This window comes from Oncorhynchus tshawytscha, linkage group LG19, assembly GCF_018296145.1.
Source record: "Oncorhynchus tshawytscha isolate Ot180627B linkage group LG19, Otsh_v2.0, whole genome shotgun sequence".
NCBI lineage: Eukaryota > Metazoa > Chordata > Actinopteri > Salmoniformes > Salmonidae > Oncorhynchus > Oncorhynchus tshawytscha.
In genome coordinates, this window is record NC_056447.1 from 59142317 (window position 1) to 59164953 (window position 22637).

The following is a 22637-nucleotide window of genomic DNA, read 5'->3' on the forward strand; positions in this document are numbered from 1 at the left end:
ATGAACTGATTTGTTGGAAAAGTGACACTCTATTACGGTGCCACGTTGAAAGTCACTGAACTCTTCAGTAAGACCATTCTACTGCCAATGTTTGTCTATGGAGATTGCATGGCAGTGTGCTCGATATTATACACCTGCCAGCAACGGGTGTGACTGAAATAGTATGTATGTGTCTGTGTCTCATGACGTTTTGTTGTCGTGCCATGACGTTTTGTTGTCGTGCCATGACGTTTTGTTGTCGTGCCATGACGTTTTGTTGTCGTGCCATGACGTTTTGTTGTCGTGCCATGACGTTTTGTTGTCGTGCCATGACGTTTTGTTGTCGTGCCATGACGTTTTGTTGTCGTGCCATGACGTTTTGGTTGTGTTGTGGTGTTGTGATGTGCCGTGTTGTGGTGCCGTTGTGTTGTGCTGTGTTGTTGTGGGCAGGTGCAGTATGTACTATCCTATGTACTTTACCTCCACAGGTACAGAGCAGCAGAAGACACTGGTGATTGGTGGAGAGGTGTGCATGTGGGGAGAGTATGTTGATGCTACCAACCTCTCTCCTCGTCTCTGGTAAATAGAAAAGAGTCCCAAATATAACCCTATTCCCTGTATAGTACACTACTGTTGACCAGAGCCCTATAGAACCCTATTCCCTATGTAGTGCACTACTTTAGACCAGAGCCCTATAAAACCATATTCCCTATATAGTGCAATACTGTTGACCAGGGCCCTATAGAACCCTATTCCCTATATATAGTACACTACTTCTGACCAGGGCCCTATAGAACCCTATTCCCTATATAGTGCACTACTGTTGACCAGGGCCCTATAGAACCCTATTCCCTATATATAGTACACTACTTCTGACCAGGGCCCTTAGGGACATTTTTCAAACAGAAATAATAACAGGCAAGAATCTAAATACAGTAACAGAAGGTGTGTGTGTGTGTGTGTGTGTGTGTGTGTGTGTGTGTGTGTGTGTGTGTGTGTGTGCAGGCCGAGGGCGAGTGCTGCTGGAGAGCGATTGTGGAGTGATGAGAAGATGACCTCCAGTGTGATCGACGCCTTCCCTCGCCTCGTGGACTTCCGCTGCAGGCTACTGAGGTACAGGGTTATGTTAATATGATGACTCTCCTCTCTAGCCCAGTTGGCCTGTATACGTTTCCCTATTAGACAGCTCTACAAGCGTTATAATGCCAAACTACTTTGGTTACACACCAAATGTAGAGTCTTTATTTACTGCTGTTACTAAAGAAAAATAAATCTAAATGAAAATCTACACTGAACAAAAATATAAACGCAACATGTGAAGTGTTGGTCCCATGTTTCATGAGTTGAAATAAAAGATTCCAGAAATGTTCCATACGTTCTAAAAGCTGATTTCTCTAAATTGTTTTGCACAAATTAGTTACATCCCTGTTAGTGAGCATTTCTCCTTTGCCAAGAGAATCAATCCACCTGACAGGTGTGGCATTTCAAGAAGATGATTAAACAGCATGCTCATTATACAGGTGCACCTTATGCTGGGGACAATAAAAGGTCACTCTAAAATGTGCAGTTTTGTCACACAACACAATGCCACAGATGTCTCTGCTGCACCCCTGCCCACTCATGTAAAATCCATGCTCCAAATCCTCTTCGACACCTCCAGAGGCATCATTCCTATAGGGGGCACGTGCCTCCTCATTTGTCATGTTTAAAAATGTATTTCAATGTGTTTCTCTGTGATACCACTATCCACCTAGCAATTTTACAAAGTTGTCTTTAGCCCAGTTAGCTAGTGTAACAATATAGCTTCCGTCCCTCTCCTCGTCCAACCTGGGCTCGAACCAGGGACCCTCTGCATACATCAACAACTGACACCCACGAAGCATCGTTACCCATCGCTCCACAAAAGCCACAGCCCTTGCAGAGCAAAGGGGAGCAACTACTTCAAGGTCTCAGAGCGAGTGACGTCACTGATTGAAACGCTATTAGCTAGCCATTTCACATCGGTTACACTAGCCCAGATTGGGAACCTTTCTCCCATCCTCATAACTAGATACCAAGAAACCATGTCAGCCTATCAATCAAGTTAGAGTAGCAAGGTTGGTAGACTTTACAAAAGCAAGCAATAACTAATGCACTGAATAAGACTTCTATTCCTTTCAATCCTTTTCACATATTTTAGCATAGATGACGAGAAGCATATTTAATTTCTTTACAAAAGAACCACCAGTCAGGAGGATACAGTCAGCTCAAGATGGTTAGTATGGTTAGATATATATATATATATATTTTACTTTGGATTAAGCATAGTGATTATGGCTATAGATTGCTGGAAAAAGCTGTTCAGGTGTTTGAAAATGCTACATTCTCCTATTTATGGTTGAGTGGCCTTGCACCCCTGTAGACCCCCCCTCAGCCATCCTCACGTTGTGTCCCCTGATATGTTTGGGTACATGATGTCCCTGGGACGTCCAATAAAATCACTCATTACTGCCAGGTGCAGAAGAGGTGGATTTGGCGCATGCACACTTATTCAATAACAATACATTATTTCCAAACAATACTTTTTTTGGGTTGTTTGTCCATTTTTATTTAGACCTTTTTTGGAAGTATATACCTGGCGTGACGGCATTAAATAGGTATTTGCTATAGGTATTACATTTGTATTTTGACAATATAATCCTTGCAGAGCTGTGAATTGGGGAAATGCATGCTACCTAACTGGGCTAGAGAGAAGAGCCGTTATTCATCATGCTAGCTAACTGGGCTAGAGAGGAGAGTCGTTATTCATCATGCTAGCTAACTGGGCTAGAGAGGAGAGTCGTTATTCATCATGCTAGCTAACTGGGCTAGAGAGGAGAGTCGTTATTCATCATGCTAGCTAACCGGGCTAGCGAGGAGAGTCGTTATTCATCCTTTGTCACATGCACCGAATACAACAGCTGTAGACCTTACAGTGAAATGCTTACTTACAAGCCCTTAACCAACAATGCAGTTTTAAGAAAATATCACCCCAAAAAGTAAGAGATAAGAATAGCAAATAATTAAAGAGCAGCAGTAAATAACAATAGCGGAGCTATATACAGGGGTACTGGTACAGATTCAATGTGGAGGCTATATACAGGGGGTACCGGCACAGAGTCAATGTGTGGGGGCATCGGTTAGTTGAGGTAATATGTACATGTAGGTAGATTTATTAAAGTGACTATGCATAGGGGGGTGCAAATAGTCTGGGTAGCCATTTGATTAGATGTTCTGGAGTTTTATGGCTTGGGGGGTAGAAGCTGTTTAGAAGCCTCTTGGACCTAGACTTGGTGCTCCAGTACCGCTTGCCGTGCGGTAGCAGAGAGAACAGTCTATGACTAGGGTGGCTGGAGTCTGACAATTTTTAGGGCCTTCCTCTGACACATCCTGATATAGAGGTCCTGGATGGCAGGAAGCTTGGCCCCGGTGATATATTTTTAAAAATGTTATACCTTTTATTTAACTAGGCAAGTCAGTTAAGAACAAATTCTTATTTTCAATGACTGCCTAGGAACAGTGGGTTAACTGCCTGTTCAGGGGCAGAACGACAGATTTGTACCTTGTCAGCTCGGGGATTTGAACTTGCAACCTTTCGGCTGCTAGTCCAATGCTCTAACCACTAGGCTACCCTCCCTCGATATACTTGGCCGTATGCACTACCCTCTGTAGTTCCTTGCAGGCCGAGCAGTTGCCATACCAGGCAGTGATGCAACCCATCAGGATGCTCTTGATGGTGCAGCTGTATACCTTTTGAGGATCTGAGGACCCATGCCAAGTCTTTTCAGTCTCCTGAGGGGGAAGAGGTTTTTGTCGTGCCCTCTTCACGACTGTCTTGGTGTTCTTGGACCAAGTTAGTTTGTTGGTAATGTGGACACCAAGGAACTTGAAGCTCTCAACCTGTTCCACTACAGCCCAGTCGATGAGAATGGGGGTGGGCTTGGTCCTGCTTTTCCTGTAGTCCACAATCAACTCCTTAGTCTTGATCCCGTTGAGAGGTTGTTGTCCTTGCACCACACGTCTCTGACCTCCTCCCTATAGGCTGTCTCGTCGTTGTTGGTGATCAGGCCTACCACTTGTGTCATCAGCAAACTTAATGATGGTGTTGGAGTCATGCCTGGCCGTGCAGTTATGAGTGAGTACAGGAGCAGACTGAGCACGCACCCATGAGGGGCCCCCGTTTTGAGTATCAGTGTGGCAGATTCGTTGTTACCTACCCTTACCACCTGGGGGCGGCCCGTCAGGAAGTCCAGGATCCAGTTGCAGAGGGAGGTGTTTAGTCCCAGGGCACTATGGTGTTGAACGCTGAGCTGTTGTCAATGAATAGCATTCTCACATAGGTGTTCCTTTTGTCCAGGTGAGAAAGGGTAGTGCGATTGAGATTGCATCATCTGTGGATCTGTTGGTGCGGTATGCAAATTGGAGTGGGTCTAGGGTTTCTGGGAAAATGGTATTGATGTGAGCCATGACCAGTGTTTCAAAGCTTTTCATGGCTACAGACGTGAGTGCTACGGGTCCGTAGTCATTTTAGGCAGGTTACCTTAGTGTTCTTGGGCACAGTACTAGGGCGGTCTGCTTGAAACATGTTGGTATTACAGACTCAGACAGGGAGAGGTTGAAAATGTCAGTGAAGACACTGCCAATTGGTCAGCGCATACTAAGTACACGTCCTGGTAATCCGTCTGGCCCAGCGGCCTTCTGAATGTTGACCTGTTTAAAGATTACTCACATCGGCTGCAGAGAGTGTGATCAGAGTTGTCCAGAACAGCTGATGCTCTCATGCATGTTTCAGTGTTACTTACCCCCTCGGGCCTCACTCTAGCCACTTCCCCTATGAAAACTGGATGCAGTTTGATTGCCATCTTAAGTGGAGATCTAATTCACTAACGTTGCCTCTGCAGGCCCTCGATTTAGCTTGAGGGAGCGAGTGAATAACTTTGATCACTTGTGGGTTCAATGCAAACTGTAGTCACGTGTCGAACTCTGGTGGAAGTGTCAAATTTAATCAACATGGCTACATTTTCGATATGTGAGTCAAAATTATATATTGACTCACATATCACATATTTTTAGCAAAATTATATGCTAAAAAATATATATAGAGGACATTGATTTTAGCGTTGTCAAATGGGAATCACACTCAAATTGGCTTAGTCTCGTATTGAGTTGTCATTAAAACATAGCTAGCTTCATAAACATATTTTGGGGAATTCTGAAATGTATTGGAATAAGTTACCTAATTATAAAACTAGCTAGCCAGCTATAGGTAACTGTATATAGCTACCTGACAGGAGTGCTAGCTAGCTACATTAGCCTGCTAGGTACATCAATAGCTTTGCTTGTTTTTAAGCTCAACTTCAAGATTTTTGCATCTCTGATCAGCATTCTCCCTAGCTTGGGAAAGGGCCATTTTAAGGTACACTCAGATGGGATGATTTAAAAAGTAATTCAAGGGCTGAGGGTTTAGGGCTGTCTACTTTGAGTTGACTGCAGCCGTAGTCTCCTCTGCCCAGACACTGTTCCGGGCTACGTTACTTTGAGTAAAGTAAGATGTTAATCAAAGTAGGCTACACAAGATGTTTATCAAATGTGTTTAGCCATACAGACACAATACAGTACTAGCTGTTTTGTAATAGTCATTAAGGCAACTAAATCTCCCTTTCCATCTCTTCTCCTCCCTCTCTCCTCTCTCCCTTTCCATCTCTTCTCCTCCCTCTCTCCCTTTCCATATCTCCTCCCTCTCTCCCTTTCCATATCTTCTCCCTCTCTCTCCAGGCGCGGTATCCAGGCAGAGCCTCTGTTTGTGGGTCACTGCAGACATGAGTATCAGGGTATCTGAAACATGGCTGGTTGTGGGTCACCAGTCAGGGCTTTAAATTAACTTTTCTTCATTGGTACCACAGAAAGTAAGGAGCACAAGACAGAATTTTGGAGCACCAGATTATATATATATTTTTTACTGTGGAAATGAATAACAGTTTTGCAGTTGTATTTTTAAATATAATAAGGGTTGTTTTTAAGCACCTGTATAATTATGTTTGCTGTTGCACTTTTGAATACAATCAATGTTCTGTTTTGTATATCACAGTTGTTTGTCCAAAACAAATGACCGATATAATTACTGTATGTTTGCCGTTGCACTTTCGAGTACAATTATTAAAAGTTGTTTTTATTTTCATGTCTGGCCCACTCTCTAGTTATGTGTTCTACATCATCAAGGAAACAACTGATGATAATTAACAATGATAGGACGGCCATTTGCATTCAGCTAACAGACAATAATAATGTCACCAGGCAACATGATGATAATTAACAATGATAGGACGGCCATTTGCATTCAGCTAACAGACAATAATAATGTAACCAGGCAACATGATGATAATTAACAATTTTATTTATTTTACCTTTATTTAACCAGGTAGGCAAGTTGAGAACAAGTTCTCATTTACAATTGACCTGGCCAAGATAAAGCAAAGCAGTTCGACAGATACAACGACACAGAGTTACACATGGAGTAAAACAAACATACAGTCAATAATACAGTATAAACAAGTCTATATACAATGTGAGCAAATGAGGTGAGAAGGGAGGTAAAGGCAAAAAAGGCCATGGTGGCAAAGTAAATACAATATAGCAAGTAAAACACTGGAATGGTAGTTTTGCAACGGAAGAATGCAAAGTAGAAATAAAAATAATGGGGTGCAAAGGAGCAAAATAAAAAATAAATAAATAAATTAAATACAGTTGGGAAAGAGGGAGTTGTTTGGGCTAAATTATAGGTGGGCTATGTACAGTGCAGGTGCAGTAATCTGTGAGCTGCTCTGACAGTTGGTGCTTAAAGCTAGTGAGGGAGATAAGTGTTTCCAGTTTCAGAGATTTTTGTAGTTCGTTCCAGTCATTGGCAGCAGAGAACTGGAAGGAGAGGCGGCCAAAGAAAGAATTGGTTTTGGGGGTGACTAGAGAGATATACCTGCTGGAGCGTGTGCTACAGGTGGGAGATGCTATGGTGACCAGCGAGCTGAGATAAGGGGGACTTTACCTAGCAGGGTCTTGTAGATGACATGGAGCCAGTGGGTTTGGCGACAAGTATGAAGCGAGGGCCAGCCAACGAGAGCGTACAGGTCGCAATGGTGGGTAGTATATGGGGCTTTGGTGACAAAACGGATTGCACTGTGATAGACTGCATCCAATTTGTTGAGTAGGGTATTGGAGGCTATTTTGTAAATGACATCGCCAAAGTCGAGGATTGGTAGGATGGTCAGTTTTACAAGGGTATGTTTGGCAGCATGAGTGAAGGATGCTTTGTTGCGAAATAGGAAGCCAATTCTAGATTTAACTTTGGATTGGAGATGTTTGATATGGGTCTGGAAGGAGAGTTTACAGTCTGACCAGACACCTAAGTATTTGTAGTTGTCCACGTATTCTAAGTCAGAGCTGTCCAGAGTAGTGATGTTGGACAGGCGGGTAGGTGCAGGTAGCGATCGGTTGAAGAGCATGCATTTAGTTATACTTGTATTTAAGAGCAATTGGAGGCCACGGAAGGAGAGTTGTATGGCATTGAAGCTTGCCTGGAGGGTTGTTAACACAGTGTCCAAAGAAGGGCCGGAAGTATACAGAATGGTGTCGTCTGCGTAGAGGTGGATCAGAGACTCACCAGCAGCAAGAGCGACCTCATTGATGTATACAGAGAAGAGAGTCGGTCCAAGAATTGAACCCTGTGGCACCCCCATAGAGACTGCCAGAGGTCCGGACAGCAGACCCTCCGATTTGACACACTGAACTCTATCAGAGAAGTAGTTGGTGAACCAGGTGAGGCAATCATTTGAGAAACCAAGGCTGTCGAGTCTGCCGATGAGGATGTGGTGATTGACAGAGTCGAAAGCCTTGGCCAGATCAATGAATACGGCTGCACAGTAATGTTTCTTATCGATGGCGGTTAAGATATCGTTTAGGACCTTGAGCGTGGCTGAGGTGCACCCATGACCAGCTCTGAAACCAGATTGCATAGCAGTGAGGTATGGTATGGTGAGTCAACAATGATAGCTGAATGCAAATGGCCGTCCTATCATTGTTAATTATCATCATGTTGCCTGGTGACATTATTATTGTCTGTTAGCTGAATGCAAATGGCTGTCCTAACAGACAATAATAATGTCACCAGGCAACATGATGATAATTAACAATGATAGGACGGCCATTTGCATTCAGCTGACAGACAATAATAATGTCACCAGGCAACATGCTGACAATTAACAATGATAGGACGGCCATTTGCATTCAGCTAACACACAATAATAATGTAACCAGGCAACATGATGACAATTAACAATGATAGGACAGGCATCAGCTAACAGACCATAGGAATGTTGTAACCAGACAACATGCTGATAATTAACAATGATAGGACAGTCATCAGCTAACAGACCATAGCAATGTTGTAACCAGGCAACATGCTGACAATTAACAATGATAGGACAGTCATCAGCTAACAGACCATAGGATTGTTGTAACATGCTGCCTGTCAACTGATACGTGGATTATGTAATACATGTTTAGTCTCCTCTCACAACTACTAATCAATTTCTTAATCTACAATCTAGCTAATGAATCAATTTGCTTTTAGGGTAGAGACATCCCAAGGATCCCTTATAGCACTGTCTTCCTGATACTGTCCGTGATGGTGCAAATAAGGTTTGCACAGGACACAACATTTCCATATGTCGGGTTTATTTGTAATCCATTGTTTTTCTGGGTGAGTAAAATGGGTGTGAATTTGGTAAAAGCCATCTCCTCGTTGGCAGTAAGTGGTGTTGGATTTCATCAGTAGCTCAGTTAGCTATGCCTGTTGACCAGCTGGGGCTGCCACCTGTTGTCTGTCTAATATGTCTGGTAGTCAGTAGGCCTAGTGGTGATGCTGTAGTCTGTAGGTCTAGTGGTGCTGCTGCAGTCAGTAGGCCTAGTGGTGTTGCTGCAGTCAGTAGGCCTAGTGGTGTTGCTGTAGTCAGTAGGCCTAGTGGTGTTGCTGTAGTCAGTAGGTCTAGTGGTGTTGCTGTAGTCAGTAGGTCTAGTGGTGTTGCTGTTGTCAGTAGGTCTAGTGGTGTTGCTGTAGTCAGTAGGTCTAGTGGTGTTGCTGTAATCTGTAGGTCTAGTGGTGTTGCTGTAGTCAGTAGGTCTAGTGGTGTTGCAGTAGTCCGTAGGCATAGTGGTGTTACAGTAGTCAGTAGGCATAGTGGTGTTGCAGTAGTCAGTAGGCATAGTGGTGTTGCAGTAGTCAGTAGGCATAGTGGTGTTGCAGTAGTCAGTAGGCATAGTGGTGTTGCAGTAGTCAGTAGGCATAGTGGTGTTGCAGTAGTCAGTAGGCATAGTGGTGTTGCAGTAGTCAGTAGGCATAGTGGTGTTGCAGTAGTCAGTAGGCATAGTGGTGTTGCAGTAGTCAGTAGGCATAGTGGTGTTGCAGTAGTCAGTAGGCATAGTGGTGTTGCAGTAGTCAGTAGGCATAGTGGTGGTGCTGTAGTCAGTAGGCATAGTGGTGTTGCAGTAGTCAGTAGGCATAGTGGTGTTGCAGTAGTCAGTAGGCCTCGTGTGACATGTTTCGTCACATGTGCTTTAGAGCCCTGGTACCATACTATCTGATGGTAGTATGGTGGCTGGTTGAGTACCAGGGTATCATGGCTGGTTGAGTATGAAGGGGGTGTGAGGAGAGAACTGTCTGGAAGAGCAGTATTATGTGTACTGTGGGACAGGACATTTAGAGCAGTATTATGTGTACTGTGGGACAGGACATCATTTAGAGCAGTATTGTATGTACTCTGGGACAGGACATTTAGAGCAGTATTATCTGTACTGTGGGACAGGACATCATTTAGAGCAGTATTGTGTGTACTCTGGGACATGACATTTAGAGCAGTATTATGTGTACTCTGGGACAGGACATTTAGAGCAGTATTATGTGTACTGTGGGACAGGACACCTGCCAGTTGGTCCACGCATGCTTTGAGTACACATTAGCAGATATAGCTAGCAAAAGTTAGTTAGCTAAGATCCATTACTACAGCTAATAGTCAATAACTAACGTTGCTCGCTAGCTAGCTAGTTAACAAACGTAGTTAACATGATCGTGTTACATGGATTTTAGTTGTAAGAGTAAGAAATGGAACATTGCTGTTTTGACTAAAACAAACGTTAGCTTGCGTAATGTTAGCTAACTAGCTACCAAAGCATAGTTGGCTAACGTCAGCTACCCAACTTTTGTGGAATAACAGATAGCTTAGTAGCTAGCTATTCTAACAAGCCTAGTAATATACAGCAAAGGAGACAAGCGGCTAATGATTGTTTCATTTTTTTTCATTGATACAAGTAATTTGTGAGGCCCGCCAGGAGTCTTTCCATGTGAGGGAATGATGCATCACCAAACGAGAGCATGGATTTCCAACAACTCATGGCCAGGCAGAATCAGATGCCGGACCACAACACAGTGTCTGATATGAACGAAAGGCTGGCACAAGTAGCTCAACTATTCCAACAGCAGCAGTAGCTACAGCAGAGCATTCCTCCAGTGCATGCACCGTAAGGAGAATATGCTTACTTCGATTTTGACCTTATGCCAGATTAAGGTAAACAGAGTAAGGTGTTTCCATTACTATTGCATAATCTGCCTACTGCCATAATCAGTACAATATCGAATTATTAGTGTGCATGTAAACGTATTCACTGTAACATAATTCTACATTTTACAATTTTCTCAAGGATTTTGATGCATAATAATTTCTGATACACCACACTGACTCGTCAGATGCAGCTGGGTATTGGACTGAAATAGAGACATAAATCAGACACCCCAGATGGAGCAACGTAATGGGACATCAAAAAGTAAAGGCTGCGTTGCCAGAGAAAGGTTACTTTCTAAATGTAAACCAATCCTTACATTTTAAATACAGTACTGAATTTAGAAAAGTTGACACTTGTTTTTTAGCTTTGAGATTCCACTGTTCAAAACTGTTTGTTTATTGGGCAGAATAATCCCCATTTTCTTATGTCTCCCAGCAAGAAACCAAATAATGTCACTAACAGAAAGGGTAACTAACAGAGTCACTGACAAACAAAACCGGTGGGGTTTTAGAAGGAGTTCAGAAAGACACTCATGAGGGTGTCCACGAAAGTTCCAGCAACATGAACTGGAACCTAAAAGACACCCACCATGAACAGCCACTAAATTTGCCCACTAAGAGGCAAACAAGAAAAGCCCACAAGACGACTAAAGGTGTTAACCCTCCACATCTAGAGACAACTAAAGGAGTTGACCCTCCACATCTATGCAGACAACTAAAGGTGTTGACCCTCAACATTTCTCAAGACAACCCGAGCACTGGGCCAGCCATGCTTAAATAGCACCTGGGCCTATCCCCTGCCAGTTAGTGGGACGACACTCATGGGGGTGTCCACTGAAAGTTGAATGGCAACAACAGCTGGGACCTAAAGGATGCCCACCATGAGCTGGGACCTATAGGACGCCCACCATGAACTGGGACCTAAAAGAAACCAACCATGAGCTGGGACCTAAAAGAAACCAACCATGAACTGGGACCGAAACCCACCATGAGCTGGGACCTAAAAGGAACTGGGCCCACCATGAGCTGGGGACCACCATGAACTGGGGACGCCCACCATGAACTGGGACCTAAAAGACGCCCACCATGAGCTGGGACCTAAAAAAATGAAACCAACCATGAGCTGGGACCTAAAAGACGCCCACCATGAACTGGGACGCCCACCATGAACTGGGACCTAAAAGAAACCAACCATGAACTGGGACCTAAAAGAAACCAACCATGAACTGGGACCTAAAAGAAACCAACCATGAACTGGGACCTAAAAGAAACCAACCATGAACTGGGACCTAAAAGAAACCAACCATGAACTGGGACCTAAAAGAAACCAACCATGAGCTGGGACCTAAAAGACTCCCACCATGAACTGGGACCTAAAAGACGCCCACCATGAACTGGGACCTAAAAGACGCCCACCATGAACTGGGACCTAAAAGACGCCCACCATGAACTGGGACCTAAAAGACGCCCACCATGAACTGGTACCTAAAAGACGCCCACCATGAACTGGGACCTAAAAGACGCCCACCATGAACTGGGACCTAAAAGAAACCAACCATGAACGGCCACTAACGAGATTTCAACCAGGTGTAACACATACTGACTGACAATCGGTGCGCCCTATGTGCTAACAAGCTATATGTGCTAACGTCCAACCTCAAAACAGTAAATGGAAAAACCAAAGCCTTTCCCCATAAGACCACAAATATATCCTGTAAAGTTTGCTCACCACCAACAGAAAACAACTTTCATCTCACAACATGATCAAAAGTTGAAAAAACGGACCCCTCTGACGCTGTATGTTAAATTGTGACCTGTCATGCCGTAACGTACAGCACCCATAATGCAACTCATTCTGTGTCGTACAGCCTCTCTCCACCAGGTGTAGTGCTTCTCTAGCAGATTAAAAACAACGGATAGGGTAAGGGTACAGGGTAATGGGACAGGGACAGGGTGGGGGGACAGGGTAAGGGGACAGGGTAAGGAGACAAGGTAAGGGGACAAGGTAAGGGGACAGGGCAAGGGGACAAGAGACAGGGTAAGGGGACAAGGGTAAGGGGACAGGGTAAGGTGACAGGGACAGGGTAAGGAGACAGGGTGGGGGACACGGTAAGGGGACAAGAGACAGGGTAAGGGGGACAAGGTAAGGAGACAGGGTAAGGGAACAAGGGACAGGGTAAGGGGGACAAGGTAAGGAGACAGGGTGGGGGACAGGGTAAGGGGGACCAGGGACAGGGTGGGGGACAAGGACAGGGTGGGGGGACAAGGACAGGGTAAAGGGGGATACCTAGTCAATTGTACAACTGAATGCATTCATTTTTTGCATCTTCACTGCAAGCCATCATGACTCTCAAAACCTGCGACAGCCGCTGTTTACTTCTGACGATAACTTTAGGCTCTAAAAACCTGATTCAAATCCGACACAAACCTTCAAATAGGTATGTAATGACACATTATATAAACTCTTGATAGTGTTTTATTTGCATTTAGAGGTGATGAGTTGGACAGATCGGGTGAAAAAAATCAGTTTCCCCACATGACACTATCACATGGTAGGTTTCACTTCCCCACCCGCCATTTTTAAAAGACCTGATGGAGCACATTGAACCGTTAGTTCATTCATGCAGAGACGGGCAGCTTGAAGGTCTCATTGATTTTGCTGGAAAAGGGGGAAAATTGTTCTTTACAATGGTATTCATATTACAGTTGACCTGGAAGTATTACGTTTTTGCGGCGCTAAAATAAGGTCAATCATACACGAAGTAGAAAAGTGCGTTTTGAAAAACTGGTAAAATGTACATTTCGAAAACACTCATCCCCCTGGAACGAGCGCAACCAAAACAAAACGAATATGCAAAAGGCCAAATAAATTGAGTCTGGGCTACACACTGGCTAAACACAAAGGTCAGACTGCCCACCCTTATAAACAATCGGCAACCAAGCTCTCTTTACCTTTGTCATATCTGATTTCAAGAGGATATTCCTGCAATATCCGTAGTAATGCTGAGCTGTAGTCAATGACTCTAAGGAAATCAAAACTATAAAATAACATATGGACTTTCCTCACATCTGAGAAATGTATTTAAAATTTAAACCAATCAGGGTTTAGTCCTGGACATAGTACTATTACAGAACCACTACAGTCAGGGTTTAGTCCTGAACAACAACCACTACAGTCAGGGATTAGTCCTGGACAACAACCACTAAAGTCAGGGTTTAGTCCTGGACAACAACCACTAAAGTCAGGGTTTAGTCATTAACAACCACTACAGTCAGGGTTTAGTCCTGAACAACAACCACTACAGTCAGGGTTTAGTCCTAACAACAACCACTACAGTCAGGGTTTAGTCATTAACAACCACTACAGTCAGGGTTTAGTCCTTAACAACAACCACTACAGTCAGGGTTTACTGGACAACAACCACAGTCAGGGTTTAGTCCTTAACAACAACCACTACAGTCAGGGTTTAGTCACAACAACCACTACAGTCAGGGTTTTCCTTAACAACAACCACTACAGTCAGGGTTTAGTGGACAACAACCACTACAGTCAGGGTTTTTAGTCAGGGTTTAGACAACAACCACTACAGTCAGGGTTTAGTACAGTCAGGGTTTAGACAACAACCACTACAGTCAGGGTTTAGTCAGTCAGGGTTTGACAACAACCACTACAGTCAGGGTTTAGTCCTACAGTGACAACAACCACTACAGTCAGGGTTTAGTCCTTGACAACAACCACTACAGTCAGGGTTTAGTCCTTAACAACAACCACTTAACAACAACCACTACAGTCAGGGTTTAGTCTTCAACAACAACCACTACAGTCAGGGTTTAGTCCTGGACAACAACCACTACAGTCAGGGTTTAGTCCTTGACAACAACCACAACCAGTCCTGGACAACAACCACTATTTCAGGGTTTAGTCCTTAACAACAACCACTACAGTCAGGGTTTAGTCCTGACAACAACCACTACAGTCAGGGTTTAGTCCTTGACAACAACCACTACAGTCAGGGGTTTAGTCTTGACAACAACCACTACACAACAACCACTACAGTCAGGGTTTAGTCCTGGACATAGTACTATTACAACAACCACTACAGTCAGGGTTTAGTCCTGGACAACAACCACTACAGTCAGGGTTTAGTCCTGAACAACAGCCATTACAGCCAGGGTTTAGTCCTGGACAACAACCACTACAGTCAGGGTTTAGTCCTGGACAACAACCACTAACAACAACCACAGTCAGGGTTTAGTCCTGGACAACAACCACTACAGTCAGGGTTTAGTCCTGGACAACAACCACTACAGTCAGGGTTTAGTCCTGGACAACAACCACTACAGTCAGGGTTTAGTCCTGAACAACAGTCAGGGTTTAGTCCTGGACAACAACCACCACAGTCAGGGTTTAGTCCTGGACAACAACCACTACAGTCAGGGTTTAGTCCTGGACAACAACCACCACAGTCAGGGTTTAGTCCTGGACAACAACCACTACAGTCAGGGTTTAGTCCTGGACAACAACCACCACAGTCAGGGTTTAGTCCTGGACAACAACCACTACTACAGTCAGGGTTTAGTCCTGGACAACAACCACACAGTCAGGGTTTAGTCCTGGACAACAACCACTACAGTCAGGGTTTAGTCCTGGACAACAACCACTACAGTCAGGGTTTAGTCCTGGACAACCACTACACAGGGTTTAGTCCTGGACAACAACCACTACAGTCAGGGTTTAGTCATTAACAACCACTACAGTCAGGGTTTAGTCCTGAACAACAACCACTACAGTCAGGGATTAGTCCTGGACAACAACCACTACAGTCAGGGTTTAGTCCTGGTCAACAACCACTACAGTCAGGGTTTAGTCCTGGACAACAACCACTACAGTCAGGGTTTAGTCATTAACAACAACCACTACAGTCAGGGTTTAGTCATTAACAACAACCACTACAGTCAGGGTTTAGTCATTAACAACAACCACTACAGTCAGGGTTTAGTCCTGGACAACAACCACTACAGTCAGGGTTTAGTCCTGGACAACAACCACTACAGTCAGGGTTTAGTCCTGGACAACAACCACTACAGTCAGGGTTTAGTCCTGGACAACAACCACTACAGTCAGGGTTTAGTCCTGGACAACAACCACTACAGTCAGGGTTTAGTCCTGGACAACAACCACTACAGTCAGGGTTTAGTCCTGGACAACAAACAATACCGATAACTGATATTTAAAATTTGTGGCCTTAGTTGTTGAAACACACTCACACACTGACCAAAAAGTTATTTTGTTGACATTTGCGTATGTCCCCATGACCAGTGAAACATAATCAAAACCTATTTCTTTCACTTACTTGCTGTGCTGTTTTGTTGTTCTTTTGTTCAGTCTCAACAAGGATTTCTTCATGTCAAGTAGTGAAGTTTCAGCCATGTCTGTCCGTGTCCTCCCTCGGTGCTCACTGTCACTGTGTCTGTTTCCATCTTGTCCAGCCATGTCTGTCCGTGTCCTCTCTTCCTCGGTGCTTCACTGTCACTATGTCCGTTTCCATCTTGTCTGTCCGTGTCCTCTCTTCCTCCGTGCTTCACTGTCACTATGTCCGTTTCCATCTTGTCCAGCCATGTCTGTCCGTGGTCTCTCTCCCTCGGTGCTTCACTGTGTCTGTTTCCATCTTGTCCAGCCATGTCTGTCCGTGGTCTCTCTCCCTCGGTGCTTCACTGTCACTGTGTCCGTTTCCATCTTGTCCAGCCATGTCTGTCCGTGTCCTCTCTTCCTCCGTGCTTCACTGTCACTATGTCCGTTTCCATCTTGTCCAGCCATGTCTGTCCGTGGTCTCTCTTCCTCGGTGCTTCACTGTCACTATGTCCGTTTCCATCTTGTCTGTCTGTGTCCTCTCTTCCTCCGTGCTTCACTGTCACTATGTCCGTTTCCATCTTGTCCAGCCATGTCTGTCCGTGGTCTCTCTCCCTCGGTGCTTCACTGTCACTGTGTCTGTTTCCATCTTGTCCAGCCATGTCTGTCCGTGGTCTCTCTTCCTCGGTGCTTCACTGTCACTATGTCTGTTTCCATCTTGTCCAGCCATGTCTGTCCGTGTCCTCTCTTCCTCCGTGCTTCACTGTCACTATGTCCGTTTCCATCTTGTCCAGCCATGTCTGTCCGTGGTCTCTCTTCCTCGGTGCCCACTGTCACTGTGTCCGTTTCCATCTTGTCAGTCCGTGGTCTCTCTTCCTCGGTGCTTCACTGTAACTGTGTCTGTTTCCATCTTGTCTGTCCATGGTCTCTCTTCCTCGGTGCCCACTGTCACTGTGTCTGTTTCCATCTTGCCTGTCCGTGGTCTCTCTTCCTCGGTGCCCACTGTCACTGTGTCTGTTTCCATCTTGCCTGTCCGTGGTCTCTCTTCCTCGGTGCCCACTGTCACTGTGTCTGTTTCCATCTTGTCTGTCCGTGGTCTCTCTTCCTCTGTGCTTCACTGTCACTATGTCTGTTTCCATCTTGTCCAGCCATGTCTGTCCGTGGTCTCTCATCCTCGGTGCTTCACTGTCACTATGTCTGTTTCCATCTTGTCCAGCCATGTCTGTCCGTGGTCTCTCATCCTCGGTGCTTCACTGTGTCTGTTTCCATCTTGTCTGTCCGTGGTCTCTCTTCCTCGGTGCCCACTGTCACTGTGTCCGTTTCCATCTTGTCTGTCCGTGGTCTCTCTTCCTCGGTGCTTCACTGTCACTATGTCCGTTTCCATCTTGTCTGTCCGTGTCCTCTCTTCCTCCGTGCTTCACTGTCACTATGTCCGTTTCCATCTTGTCCAGCCATGTCTGTCCGTGGTCTCTCTCCCTCGGTGCTTCACTGTCACTGTGTCTGTTTCCATCTTGTCCAGCCATGTCTGTCCGTGGTCTCTCTTCCTCGGTGCTTCACTGTCACTATGTCTGTTTCCATCTTGTCCAGCCATGTCTGTCCGTGTCCTCTCTTCCTCCGTGCTTCACTGTCACTATGTCCGTTTCCATCTTGTCCAGCCATGTCTGTCCGTGGTCTCTCTTCCTCGGTGCTTCACTGTCACTATGTCCGTTTCCATCTTGTCTGTCTGTGTCCTCTCTTCCTCCGTGCTTCACTGTCACTATGTCCGTTTCCATCTTGTCCAGCCATGTCTGTCCGTGGTCTCTCTCCCTCGGTGCTTCACTGTCACTGTGTCTGTTTCCATCTTGTCCAGCCATGTCTGTCCGTGGTCTCTCTTCCTCGGTGCTTCACTGTCACTATGTCTGTTTCCATCTTGTCCAGCCATGTCTGTCCGTGTCCTCTCTTCCTCCGTGCTTCACTGTCACTATGTCCGTTTCCATCTTGTCCAGCCATGTCTGTCCGTGGTCTCTCTTCCTCGGTGCCCACTGTCACTGTGTCCGTTTCCATCTTGTCAGTCCGTGGTCTCTCTTCCTCGGTGCTTCACTGTAACTGTGTCTGTTTCCATCTTGTCTGTCCATGGTCTCTCTTCCTCGGTGCCCACTGTCACTGTGTCTGTTTCCATCTTGCCTGTCCGTGGTCTCTCTTCCTCGGTGCCCACTGTCACTGTGTCTGTTTCCATCTTGCCTGTCCGTGGTCTCTCTTCCTCGGTGCCCACTGTCACTGTGTCTGTTTCCATCTTGTCTGTCCGTGGTCTCTCTTCCTCTGTGCTTCACTGTCACTATGTCTGTTTCCATCTTGTCCAGCCATGTCTGTCCGTGGTCTCTCATCCTCGGTGCTTCACTGTCACTATGTCTGTTTCCATCTTGTCCAGCCATGTCTGTCCGTGGTCTCTCATCCTCGGTGCTTCACTGTGTCTGTTTCCATCTTGTCTGTCCGTGGTCTCTCTTCCTCGGTGCCCACTGTCACTGTGTCCGTTTCCATCTTGTCTGTCCGTGGTCTCTCTTCCTCGGTGCCCACTGTCACTGTGTCCGTTTCCATCTTGTCAGTCCGTGGTCTCTCTTCCTCGGTGCTTCACTGTAACTGTGTCTGTTTCCATCTTGTCTGTCCATGGTCTCTCTTCCTCGGTGCTTCACTGTAACTGTGTCTGTTTCCATCTTGCCTGTCCGTGGTCTCTCTTCCTCGGTGCTTCACTGTAACTGTGTCCGTTTCCATTTTGTCCAGCCATGTCTGTCCGTGGTCTCTCTTCCTCGGTGCTTCACTGTCACTATGTCTGTTTCCATCTTGTCCAGCCATGTCTGTCCGTGGTCTCTCATCCTCGGTGCTTCACTGTGTCTGTTTCCATCTTGTCTGTCCGTGGTCTCTCTTCCTCGGTGCCCACTGTCACTGTGTCCGTTTCCATCTTGTCTGTCCGTGGTCTCTCTTCCTCGGTGCTTCACTGTCACTGTGTCTGTTTCCATCTTGTCTGTCCGTGGTCTCTCTTCCTCGGTGCTTCACTGTAACTGTGTCCGTTTCCATCTTGTCAAGCCATGTATGTCCGTGGTCTCTCTTCCTCTGTGCTTCACTGTCACTATGTCCGTTTCCATCTTGTCCAGCCATGTCTGTCCGTGGTCTCTCTTCCTCGGTGCTTCACTGTCACTATGTCTGTTTCCATCTTGTCCAGCCATGTCTGTCCGTGGTCTCTCTTCCTCGGTGCTTCACTGTAACTGTGTCTGTTTCCATCTTGTCTGTCCGTGGTCTCTCTTCCTCGGTGCTTCACTGTCACTATGTCTGTTTCCATCTTGTCCAGCCATGTCTGTCCGTGGTCTCTCTTCCTCGGTGCTTCACTGTCACTATGTCTGTTTCCATCTTGTCCAGCCATGTCTGTCCGTGGTCTCTCTTCCTCGGTGCTTCACTGTAACTGTGTCTGTTTCCATCTTGTCTGTCCGTGGTCTCTCTTCCTCGGTGCTTCACTGTAACTGTGTCCGTTTCCATCTTGTCCAGCCATGTCTGTCCGTGGTCTCTCTTCCTCGGTGCTTCACTGTCACTATGTCTGTTTCCATCTTGTCCAGCCATGTATGTCCGTGGTCTCTCTTCCTCGGTGCTTCACTGTCACTGTGTCTGTTTCCATCTTGTCCAGCCATGTCTGTCCGTGGTCTCTCTTCCTCGGTGCTTCACTGTCACTGTGTCTGTTTCCATCTTGTCTGTCCGTGGTCTCTCTTCCTCGGTGCTCACTGTCACTATGTCCGTTTCCATCTTGTCTGTCCGTGGTCTCTCTTCCTCGGTGTTTCACTGTCACTATGTCTGTTTCCATCTTGTCCAGCCATGTCTGTCCGTGTCCTCCCTCGGTGCTCACTGTCACTGTGTCCGTTTCCATCTTGTCCAGCCATGTCTGTCCGTGGTCTCTCTCCCTCGGTGCTTCACTGTCACTGTGTCCGTTTCCATCTTGTCCAGCCATGTCTGTCCGTGTCCTCTCTTCCTCCGTGCTTCACTGTCACTATGTCTGTTTCCATCTTGTCAAGCCATGTCTGTCCGTGGTCTCTCTTCCTCGGTGCTTCACTGTAACTGTGTCTGTTTCCATCTTGTCTGTCCATGGTCTCTCTTCCTCGGTGCTTCACTGTAACTGTGTCTGTTTCCATCTTGCCTGTCCGTGGTCTCTCTTCCTCGGTGCTTCACTGTAACTGTGTCCGTTTCCATTTTGTCCAGCCATGTCTGTCCGTGGTCTCTCTTCCTCGGTGCTTCACTGTCACTATGTCTGTTTCCATCTTGTCCAGCCATGTCTGTCCGTGGTCTCTCATCCTCGGTGCTTCACTGTGTCTGTTTCCATCTTGTCTGTCCGTGGTCTCTCTTCCTCGGTGCCCACTGTCACTGTGTCCGTTTCCATCTTGTCTGTCCGTGGTCTCTCTTCCTCGGTGCTTCACTGTCACTGTGTCTGTTTCCATCTTGTCTGTCCGTGGTCTCTCTTCCTCGGTGCTTCACTGTAACTGTGTCCGTTTCCATCTTGTCCAGCCATGTCTGTCCGTGGTCTCTCTTCCTCGGTGCTTCACTGTAACTGTGTCCGTTTCCATCTTGTCAAGCCATGTCTGTCCGTGGTCTCTCTTCCTCGGTGCTTCACTGTAACTGTGTCCGTTTCCATCTTGTCAAGCCATGTATGTCCGTGGTCTCTCTTCCTCTGTGCTTCACTGTCACTATGTCTGTTTCCATCTTGTCCAGCCATGTCTGTCCGTGGTCTCTCTTCCTCGGTGCTTCACTGTCACTATGTCTGTTTCCATCTTGTCCAGCCATGTCTGTCCGTGGTCTCTCTTCCTCGGTGCTTCACTGTCACTGTGTCTGTTTCCATCTTGTCTGTCCGTGGTCTCTCTTCCTCGGTGCTCACTGTCACTATGTCCGTTTCCATCTTGTCTGTCCGTGGTCTCTCTTCCTCGGTGTTTCACTGTCACTGTGTCCGTTTCCATCTTGTCCAGCTGTGGTATGCACGTTATATACCTACATTATACAGGTATGCACGTCATATACCTACATTATACAGGTATGCACGTCATATACCTACATTATACAGGTATGCACGTCATATACCTACATTATACAGGTATGCACCTCATCTACCTACGTTATACAGGTATGCACCTCATCTACCTACGTTATACAGGTATGCACGTCATCTACCTACGTTATACAGGTATGCACCTCATCTACCTACGTTATACAGGTATGCACCTCATCTACCTACGTTATACAGGTATGCACCTCATCTACCTACGTTATACAGGTATGCACCTCATCTACCTACGTTATACAGGTATGCACCTCATCTACCTACGTTATACAGGTATGCACCTCATCTACCTACGTTATACAGGTATGCACCTCATCTACCTACGTTATACAGGTATGCACCTCATCTACCTACGTTATACAGGTATGCACCTCATCTACCTACGTTATACAGGTATGCACCTCATCTACCTACGTTATACAGGTATGCACCTCATCTACCTACGTTATACAGGTATGCACCTCATCTACCTACGTTATACAGGTATGCACCTCATCTACCTACGTTATACAGGTATGCACCTCATCTACCTACGTTATACAGGTATGCACCTCATCTACCTACGTTATACAGGTATGCACGTCAGCTTTGACATCGGTTTTGCACATCAGCGTTAAACTAGACATCAGGCCGATGCCGATATACTTAACGATATCGTGCATCCCTAAAAACTACCTTAATTTTACTGGACCCAATAAAGAGAAGCTGCTGCTAATGGGGATCCATAATAAATACAAATACTCATACATTCAATTTGTGTTCAATTAAGACCTAGACAACCAGGTGAGGGGAGATCCTAACTAACCAATTAAGACCTTGACAACCAGGTGAAGGGAGTTCCTGGCTACCAATTAAGACCTTGACAACCAGGTGAGGGGAGTTCCTAACTAATCAGTGACCTTAATTATTCAATCAAGTAAAAGGGAGGAGCAAAAACCCGCAGACACTCTGGATGCAAGGCCAAGCTCATCCTGCCTTCCATTAACACGGGATGCAAGGCCAAGCTCATCCTGCCTTCCATTAACACGGGATGCAAGGCCAAGCTCATCCTGCCTTCCATTAACACGTGATGCAAGGCCAAGCTCATCCTGCCTTCCATTAACACGTGATGCAAGGCCAAGCTCATCCTGCCTTCCATTAACACGGGATGCAAGGCCAAGCTCATCCTGCCTTCCATTAACACGGGATGCAAGGCCAAGCTCATCCTGCCTTCCATTAACACGGGATGCAAGGCCAAGCTCATCCTGCCTTCCATTAACACGGGATGCAAGGCCAAGCTCATCCTGCCTTCCATTAACACGGGATGCAAGGCCTGCCTTCCACTTTTGTACATTTAATTTATTTCAGTCCAACAGTGACTATGATGTGGTCTTCTGTTTTATCTTGACATTTCAATTATTTATTGATGTTTTCTGATATTAAAGTAACATTTCTGGATTATAATCATGTAGAATGTATTGAATGTTTTTCTTAAAAGTTTATATATTTTTTTGCAATTTGTGTTGTAAGTTTTGTTTACCTTAGTGATTATGTGAGAACGATGTGTTCCTGTAGCCTCCCTCCTCTACATCTGTTTAGGGAGAAAACACTCCCAAGGTCTCAGGGCTAGGACACG

The 22637-nt window shown here is 45.8% G+C and overlaps 1 protein-coding gene across 1 annotated transcript in view; it reads left to right on the plus strand.

Moving 5' to 3' along the window:
• The window catches only part of hexa (hexosaminidase A (alpha polypeptide)), a 46052-nt gene extending 39877 nt beyond the window's left edge, over positions 1–6175 (plus strand). The window contains exons 12-14 of the mRNA XM_042301999.1: positions 468–558; positions 985–1092; positions 5773–6175. Coding sequence (XP_042157933.1) covers positions 468–558; positions 985–1092; positions 5773–5836 — 263 coding nt within the window. The 3' untranslated portion in view covers positions 5837–6175. The remainder of the gene's footprint in view (positions 1–467; positions 559–984; positions 1093–5772) is intronic.
• Positions 6176–22637: the final 16462 nt, after the last annotated feature.